The following is an 8,832-nucleotide window of genomic DNA, read 5'->3' as shown; positions in this document are numbered from 1 at the left end:
GGCTCTGGGGCCTCCTCCTTCCAGGCTGCTCCCGTGACACGGTCAGCCCCGTGCGGTGTGAGTTCCTTCGGGTGGCCTCCTGGCTGCCTGCGGCTGAGCCTGTCCCAACTAAGGCATTACACGGATCACACGGCCAGAGGACGATGCCTTCAACCCACAATCAAGAGGCAGCCCCATGAGCACAGATACACGGAGAGGATGAGCAGAGACATCAGCTCCAGACACTAGTTCTGCACCTGCTTTCCACGCCTAGCCCTGACTTCACCATTCCCGCTGGCCTGCCGCCCCTCTGGCCCTCCCTGCGGGCACTGCCCTCCGTCCCCGGAGTCTCTCATATCACGACCCCTGACCAGTACCCTCATCTCTCTGGACCCGCGGCTGCCCACCGCCCCCACTGGGAGAAGGCTGACCCTTTGGGGGGAGCCAGGGCCCACCTGGTCCACGAGGAAGCCCTGCTGGCCGGGCCATCAGGACTCCCAGCCTGCCCTGTGGGGACTGCCGTGCAGCCACCCTCCCTCCCATCCTGGCCTCAGCAGGTGGCCCCAGCTCCTACGCAGAGAAGGGAGGTAGCGGCCAGCAGAAGCCTCCCAGGGGTCCCACCAGGGCCTGCCCACGGCGGAGGAGCAGGTCCCTCTCGTGTTCCAGCGGCACTGAGCGGTCCCAGGGCACCCCCGACACTGAGTCCTGCCCGGCTGTGGTGCCCCTGGGCCCCCGTCCTGACCCCCAGACCTGCGGCTGTGAAACCTCACGGGGCACAGACGTGAGATGGGGAGATAAGCCTGGGTTATTGGGGTGTGCCCGAGGTCATCACAAGCGTCCTTATGAGGAGGAGGAGGAGGAGATGTGATGATGGGAGCAGCGTCAGGGAGAGAGCCCAGGTGTGTGGGCACCTCTAGGAGCTGGAAAAGGCCAGGACGGGTTCTGTCCTGGAGCCTCCGGAAGGAATGCAGCGTGCGGCCTGGTCCTAGCCCAGGGAGGCCTGTGTCGGACTCCTGCCCCCAGAGCTGCAGGATGATACATCTAAGCGGCCTTCAGCCATCACGTTTGCGGTCGTAGGTCTCTGCGGTGCGGGGTGCGGGGTGCGGACGCAGGGCTCCACGCCAGCTCAGTCCGCCGGCCCCGGCCCTTCCTCGTCCTCTAGGTCTCTGGGACGTCGGCTCCTTGGCTAGACCATCCCGCAGCCTGGCCCCCTTCTGCATGGGCGCGGGGTACTTGTCCCAGTCCCTCTTCCAGGCCCCCGGGCGTGCGGTAGGCACTCCAGAGAAATGGCGTACTCACACCTCACCCGAGAGACCTGCCCATGCCCCGGGATCCTGACCCCAAGCCCACAGTGAGGCTGCACTGGCCACGTCCTGGACGGAGGGGAACGTGGGGAGATGGGCTGGGTGGCCATGGTCAGCATGGAACGTTCTTGTGTCTGAATTATCTGAATTTTGTTACTCTTTGTGGCTGAATGATATGGCTCGACCACACAGCTGACCCGCCGGCTGAGTCCACTCTCCAGTCCTGGGTGCAGCCCTGGGAAGGTACCTAGTGGATCCCACGGCAACTTGACGGCTACCTTTTGGAGGAACGGCCAGACCCTTTCCCCTAGGGGCAGCACCTTGCGGATAGCTTGAAGGGACACCACCAGCCACCTCTGCTTGCATTATGAAAATGTTACTTTCCCTCCGCTGCAAGGAAAACAATGCGGGGTGCAGAGGCTGCCTCTTCTTCCCAGATGCTCCTGGCTCCCCGCGGCTCCTCCTCTGCCCGGGCCGGGGCTCTGCGAGTGGAGGAGACGCCCGCCTGGCTGCTGGGGCGGTGGGCCCTGGTGTGTGTCTCTCCGGTGCGTAGGACACGGGGCAGCCGGCGAAGGCTGGGAAGCATAAGCCCCTAGGTTTATTGGGCGGTGTGATGGCAACTCTGACAGCAAACCCCAGGAACCGCGCTTTCCCAGGGCTCCAGAACGCCGTGAAGCCTCCTGCCTCGCGCAGCCCCAAGACCTGCCTTCTGACACAGGCAGTCTGGCCTGGTGACCCTGTGCTGGGGGAGCACCCCACTGCTCTAAGACCGCACGCCTCACAGAAGGGACCCGTGCGGGCAGATGGCCAGCCAGCCCCGCTGCTCTGGCCGCCCAGCTGAGCTGCCAGACACGGGGCAATGAAGCCGTCCTGCACGTGCAAGCCCGCGGAGCCTCCTGAAGATTTCAGCCCCTGCGGCCCCCTGACCACAAGTGCAGAGAAACCCCACGGCAGAGCTGCCCAGCTGAACCAGGGCCTTCCGTGCACCCAGACACTTAGCAACAAATGGGTGCTTCGAGCCACGACATTTTGGGGCGCCTCATTACACTACACAGCAATAGATAAGGAGACACGGGAATCAGCTTCAAGGCCAGGTGGCCAGTCCCGCCTGGCTATTAGCTGTGGGGCCATAGTCCAGAGAGCAGGTGCAGGGCTCAGCTCTCCTACCCCGCGTTCTTAGCAGCCCCCGGGGAGGCAGCGGCTGCATTTGGAAGGGGTCCTCAGATCCACACCACCCCACAGCTGTTGGGGCCTCTTCACAGCTAGGGAGGGGTGTCGGCAGGGTGGGCCTTCCTCAGGGTGGGAATAGCAGCAGGCCCCAGAGGTGAAGGGGGCGCAGCTCCAGAGACTGGGAGCGGCAGCTCCTCCCAAGTGGGGCAGGTGGGCAGTTCCTCCCAGGAACCCCGAGCTGAGGGCCTGGCTCTCTGCCCCGGCCCTGGTCCCGCCCCCTTCCCGGGCTCTCCAGCCTCCCCCTCCTTCCAGGGCTGCTGTTTTCCCGGCCATCAGGCTCCCCGGAGGTGTCTGCACTGTCCCCCACCACCGCCCGCGCAGTGGCCCTGCAGCCGCCGACCGACCCCTTCCGTCCTCCTCTTGCAGCCGCGACCGCCGGGCAGCCGCGACCGCCGACCGGAGGCTCCCTTCAGGGCCCAGCTTCTCCTCCCCTGGGGCCTGACCTCGCCCCCGCATCACCTAATCTCAGGGCCGCGGTCAACCGGGGTGGGGTGGGACAGCCGCTCGGCTCCTCCCGCCAGGGCTGGACCGCGAAGTCCCAAGTCCCTCGAGCACGCGCGATCGCTTGTCCGGCGGGTCCCCTCCAGCCACGCCCGCGCCCGCCAGCGCGCCCGCACACCCCGCTGGACGCCGCCCCGCAGCCGGGGTCCACCGGCTAGCCCCCCACTCCGCTCACACGTGGGGGCGGACCCGGGAGGGCCCCACCTGCGCGCGGACCCGGCAGGTGCTGCCCGCGCGCCCGGCCCGCACCGCCCCAGCCCGCCCCCGCGCCCTCCCGCCCCGCCCCGCGCACACTGGGCATGCCCAGAGCCGGGTCACGCGCCCGGCAGCCCGAGGCCGGTGCGGACTCTGCCCGCGTCCGCCCCGGGCCGGGCTGCCCTGCGCGCTGCCATGGAGCGCATCGAGGGGGCGGCCCTGGGCCGCTGCGCAGCCTCGCCCTACCTGCGGCCGTTCACGCTGCACTACCGCCAGGTGAGCCCGCCCCGCCCGCGCGCGCCCTCCGCGGCCGCCCCCCCACCCCCGGCAGCCCCGGCCCCGCCGAGCCCCGCCCACAGGCTGGGGCCCGCCCCCGCCCCGCCCCCTCCCTCGTGGAGCGCCCCCAGCTCCGCGTGCGGGTCCGGTTCGAGTCCGCTTCCCAGACCTGGTAAGCGCCCGAGTCGGGGCAGCTCTGGGGACGACCATCCCTCCGAGGAGGCTTTGCCGGACCCCGGCGCTTTTTGCAGGGGGACCTGTGGGGCGCCCCGGGGGTCAGGGTAAGCTTCCTGGAGGCGGTGGTCTTCATTCTCGGCAGCGGCAGCGGAGGTAGGGTTGTGGCGTGAGGAGGCAGGGGAGGGATCTGGCAGAGCCCTGGGGAGCCTCTCCAGGTGGGCTCCCTTCCGAGGGCACCTCCTCAGAGCCCCCACCTCGCAGGGATGCAGGCAGGCTGCACCCCGGGCAACCCTCTCCTCCGGCCCCCCACCCCCACCCCCGTCCCCAGCGAGGGCAGGACCGCGCTGACGCCCAGAGTACCGTGCATATAGCGAGTTCACGAGAAATGTTCGTTGGGCGAGTGAGAACCAGTTCTGGGGTTTGGGCGCCCCACCTTCTGCTTGCCCGCTGTTGGAGTGTCTCCGGGCCTTCCAGATGAGGACTGCCCTCCCGCCTCGCTGCCGGGACAGGTGGTCCAGGTCTTCGGTGCTCCTCTTCCCGGCCGCCCTGGGCTGGCAGCTCCCTGTCGGCTTGCCGGCCCTTCCTGTCGCCAGCCCCGTGAAGCCTTCTTAGCCTCCAGCCCTTGCTCGCCCTGTCCGTGGAGCCCTGTTGGCTCCAGGGGGACAGGGGCATCATGTCCCTGGGATGGGCCCTGGTAGTGCTGGCCCGGCGCAGAAGCAGGGGGTCAGTTGAGGGACAGTGTGGGGACATGGAGGCCTCTGTTCTTCTCCTTGGCGTTGACTTTGGGTGCGGATGCCTGATGCCACCAAGGGGCTGGGGCTGTGGTGGGGTGGGCAGTGGGTAGGCACAGGTGGTCCAGGCACACACCTGCTGTGTGGCCTGCGGCTGCCGTTCTGTCTCCCCGAGGTGAAGCCTGTCAGTGCGGCTCAGCTGATGGCTGTGGTGACCGGAGCGGAGCCAGGGCTGGTGGGAGGCGGTGGTGGGCACGGGCTGGGGAGCCAAGGCAGCGTTCCTTCAGGGGCTGTGGGACGTGGGGCTGGGCCGTGCATGCCACCGGCGGGGAGGGGGCATCTGCAGCCATCCTTGGCCTGGAGAGACGTGGTGGCCGGACAGACCAAAGGCAGGTCACCCGGCCCCCCGGAAGATTAACCGGGCCTAGCACCCACCTAGCTGGTCCGGGGGTCCTGTGGCAGGGCTGGCCAGGCCTCACTGGGCCTCTCTGGCCCGTCCCTTGCATCCTGTCTTGGCTGGACCGAAGGGTCTGACAGACATTGTGATCTTGAGCTGGGAGGGTCCCCGAGACTTGCACCAGGTGCCACTTACCCCGAGGGCGGTAGAGACACAGCAGGTGTTGGCAGGCCTGGGGTGGGGGGGCCGGCCTGCTCTGGAGTGCGTCCTGGGTGGGTGGCCGGCCCCGGGTGGCCAGATTGCAGGCAGGCCCGGGCTTGCCTCCTGGGGGTGCTGCCTCCCGATGGCCTCCCAGGCAGCCTGACCATCCCCTTGAAACAAAGGCCCTTGCCACTCCTCTAGGAGAGCTCAAACCCACTCGCCCAGCTCCCCTTGGGCCAGCATGTGGGCCTCTGCCTGTGAAGCCCCTCTGCTTGGAATGCCCTTCCCTCACTTCAGTGGGGCCTGGTACAGCGTCACCTCTTCCAGGAAGTCCTCCCTCTTCTGCAGCCCCGGCTGCACGTTCTGTGTCTCTGGTGTTCAGGTCCATGTCCACTTCAAGGCCTGGACAGAGCCCTAAGGACAGGGCCTGCGGCTCTGCAGTGCCTTAGGGCTGACCCAATGGCTGAAGGCAGATGGGCTAAGGACGCTGGCGAGGGGCAGCCACAGGGCAGGGCTCCAGGGCCCTGGGTCCAGCCGCACTGGCAGAGACCCCTTGGGGAGGAGGCAGTGGCCACTGTCCGTGTCCACTCTAGCCCCAAGGATGGGAGCCCGCCTTGCCTAGTGGTATCCAGCTGGCAGGATTCTGGGCCCCTCATACACCCTGCCTGTTGGAACCCCACGAATGCCCCTTCTGGCTCCCCCAGTGGGCCTGCTCCAGCCGCTGCCTTGCACTGCCTCCTTCATTCACTGATTGCTGCCTGGAGCCCTGCGAGCCCGTCGGGGGGTGGTGCCCAGGCTTGGGAGCAGGATGATGGATGCAAGCGACAGAACAGCAGGGTGACAGGATGCACGAGAGACAGCCTGGGACAGAAGCCGGGCTGCGTCCAGTCACCATCACCACATCACCATGTCCGGCAGGGGGGTCCCCCTGCCTAGCTGGGGCGCTCCCGCCCCAGCTGCTCCCGGTGCTGGTGTCCTCAGGAGGCCGGCCTGCCCCTCCCGCCTTCCTGTCTGCCCTGTCCATTGGCCTGAGGGAGCATCGACACTGAAAACCTGATCTCTGCTCACCCCCACCCACACCCCATACTGCTCCTCCCCCATGCCCCTCTCGGTCCTGCCTACACTTGGTGACAGTGTACGTCTCTGCAGCTCCTTGAACTCAGCCTGTGCCAGGTGGCAGCTGCCTTTCCACCATGTGCTCTGGTTTTCGGCCCCACCCCTGGAGAACATCAGGCTGGCTTTGACCTCCCTCCCCAACCCACTGCAGCTCCCCGCTCTTGATGGGCCCAGGCCTTGAGGGGGCCGCCCGGGCAGGGACCGGTGCAGGGGGTCTGTCTGGCCTGCCCAGCTTCCCAGGGCACTTGCACACATGCCGGCCGCCCTCTGGCTCCCCCTGACCGCTGGCCTTCTCTTTCAGAATGGCACTCAGAAGTCATGGGACTTCATGAAGACACATGACAGGTGAGAGCCCAGCCTGGCCTGGCTGCTGGGGAAGCCCCAGGCTGATGCCCACTGGGACACTGGGGCCCAGGGGCAGGGAGCCGCCCCCGTCTCTGCCTTGCTGCACCCCTCATGTTCTCTGGGTGTGCCCTCTTGCTCCCGGCTCGGGCCGCCTGGACCATAGTGGCCCGCAGGCCCTCTTGGACCTGGAAGAGGCCATCTGGGTGCCCTCGTCCTGCCCTGAGCATCAGGGGTGTGGGCTAGACAGCAGTGAGGCGCGAGGAGTGTGGCTGGTAGGCAGCCGGCCAGCAGGGACCACATGTCCCGTCAGTCAGCCGGCCTCAGCTGCTGCCACCCCCGACCTGCCCAGCTGCCCAGCATGTCCTTCCCCACCCCCGTGCCCCTGTTCTGCCAGTCGGAATACAGTAGGCCTGCGTCCTGGCCTGACTGTGGGACCCTGGCACGCTCTGGCCCTGCCTGTGCCTCAGTCTCCCCATCTGAGTAAGGGACCAGTTTTCCCAGACTGCTGGGGAGAGGAGATGGGCTGAGCATGCTGGGAGCCAGGGGGCTGGGAGCCAGGGGCCCCGGGGGAGGTGAGGTGAGGAATTGCTTCTGTGCTGAGCTCCATCCACCCCCCTACAGTGTGGCCATTCTCATGTTCAACTCTTCCCAGCAGAGTCTGGTGTTGGTGAAGCAGTTCCGGCCAGGTGAGGCCTGTGGGCATGGGCTGTGGGGCGAGGGGAGAGGCCCCTGGGCCCTAGGGTCAGAATGTCAATGTGGGGTGGGGGCTCCAGTGGGAACCAAAGCCCAGTGAGGGGGTCTGCATCCACTACATGGCTGTGACCGTGGTCCGCCCTTCCCCAACCAGCCGTGTACGTGGGTGAGGTGGAACGCCATTTCCCAGGGTCCCTGGCAGCTGTAGACCAGGATGGACCCCAGGAGCTGCAGGTGGCACTGCCTGGCTCGGCAGGGGTGACATACGAGCTGTGTGCGGGCCTTGTGGACCAGCCCGGGCTCTCGCTGGAGGAAGTGGCCTGCACGGAGGCTTGGGAGGAGTGTGGCTACCGCCTGGCTCCCTCCGACCTGCGCCGGGTCGCCACCTACAAGTGAGTGGGGTTGGGCCACAAGCCTGCAAAGCTGGGGAAGGGCATCTTGTCGGCACCACCTGGGGGATGGGACAGGCTGGGAGGCAGTGAGCGCCCCGTCCCCAGGGGCGTGCAAGCAGGGCAGTTCCTCCTTGTTTTTCAACATGGTGTCGGGGGAAGGTTGGGCAGAACCACCTCAGATTGTGCTCCAGGCCGGAACCCAGGGCTCTTGGGGGCAGTTCTGGAGCATGCAAGCCCCCACCCTTCGGCCCCTAGCTGTGTGGGGCTGTGTGGGGCCGGCTCTGGGCCCAGCTGCTGCTGGCAGATGCCTCTACTTCCTGTGGGATTAAGCACTGGGCGCCGGGGGTGGGGGTGAGTCACAGATCTGCTGTCACACGGCGGCTCAGGAATGAGGCTGGGGGGCAGGGGCTCCTGCATGGCTGGGGAGGGGAAGGGGTGTAGCCTGGAGCCTAGACTTCAGGGCCTGCCCCCACCGAAGCCGGGTGTCCCCCACCACCTTCCCCATGCGGCTGTCCTTCCGGGACGGGACGGGATGCTGGGGTGACGCCCCTGCATCCCCTGCCCCAGCGATGCTGTCATGGGTCCCTGAGCCTGGTGAAGTGTGGGAGCAGGAGGACACCCTCCACCACAACACTGAGCATGGACCCCGACAGCCTTCTCTAAAGGGGAGGGGGCTGGTGGGGAGCTCTGCTTCGCAGCCCAGTGCAGGGGCCACTCAGCGTTGGGCCCAGGTCCTCTGCCTCAGCAGCCCAAGGGCTTTGTCAGGGTGTCTCCCTGGCCTGGGGGCTGGGGGGCTGGAGCTGACCTCCAGGCCAAGGAAGGAGAGGAGCTTGGAGCCCCCACGTTCAACATAGGTGCCAAGTGGTTGAGCATCTTTTTTTTTTTTTTTTTAAAGATTTTATTTATTTATTTGAGAGAGAGAGAATAAGAGAGAGCACATGAGAGGGGGGAGGGTCAGAGGGAGAAGCAGACTCCCTGCCGAGCAGGGAGCCCGACGCGGGACTCGATCCCGGGACTCCAGGATCATGACCTGAGCCGAAGGCAGTCGCTCAACCAGCTGAGCCACCCGGGCGCCCGTGGTTGAGCATCTTGGTCTGAGGGGCAGGCCTGCTGTCTGCAGGTGTCCTTGGTGCTGGGGGCCAGGAGCATCTGAGGGTCCTGATCTGGGGCCGGGGTTGAGCCAGCGGGAGGCACCCTGGCAGGGCGGGGGACCCTGGATGAGGTGAGCCTGGGCGGAGTCCTGGCAGAGGGGCTACACCGCCTCCCTTGCTCTGGGGCACGTGGATGAACAACCC

General features: G+C 66.9%; 1 protein-coding gene across 2 annotated transcripts; it reads left to right on the top strand.

Annotated features, from left to right (window-relative positions):
• Positions 1-3,294: 3,294 nt before the first annotated feature.
• On the top strand, positions 3,295-8,427 carry NUDT14 (nudix hydrolase 14). Of its 2 annotated transcripts, none has more exons than XM_081811542.1 (4): positions 3,295-3,485; positions 6,409-6,452; positions 7,074-7,138; positions 7,336-8,427. In XM_081811542.1, the coding sequence occupies exons 1-4, from the start codon at positions 3,405-3,407 to the stop codon at positions 7,539-7,541; spliced, it is 396 nt and encodes a 131-aa protein (XP_081667668.1). In that variant the 5' UTR covers positions 3,295-3,404; the 3' UTR covers positions 7,542-8,427. The 2 variants fall into 2 exon arrangements, with proteins under 2 accessions (XP_081667668.1, XP_081667667.1); XM_081811541.1 differs by having other exon boundaries at positions 3,297-3,485; positions 7,300-7,932.
• Positions 8,428-8,832: the final 405 nt, after the last annotated feature.

Source organism: Leptonychotes weddellii, unplaced genomic scaffold, assembly GCF_054177405.1.
Source record: "Leptonychotes weddellii isolate Sample4059 unplaced genomic scaffold, ASM5417740v2 HiC_scaffold_8282, whole genome shotgun sequence".
Classification (NCBI taxonomy): domain Eukaryota; kingdom Metazoa; phylum Chordata; class Mammalia; order Carnivora; family Phocidae; genus Leptonychotes; species Leptonychotes weddellii.
This window is presented reverse-complemented; position numbering and strand designations above follow the sequence as displayed.

Bases quoted from the DNA above. Each gene is read 5' to 3' on its own strand.
- NUDT14 (XM_081811541.1), top strand. From the start codon at position 3,405: ATGGAGCGCATCGAGGGGGCGGCCCTGGGCCGCTGCGCAGCCTCGCCC. The intron at 6,453-7,073 runs GTGAGAGCCCAG...ACCCCCCTACAG, and splicing joins TTCATGAAGACACATGACAG to TGTGGCCATTCTCATGTTCA. The intron at 7,139-7,299 runs GTGAGGCCTGTG...TTCCCCAACCAG, and splicing joins GGTGAAGCAGTTCCGGCCAG to CCGTGTACGTGGGTGAGGTG.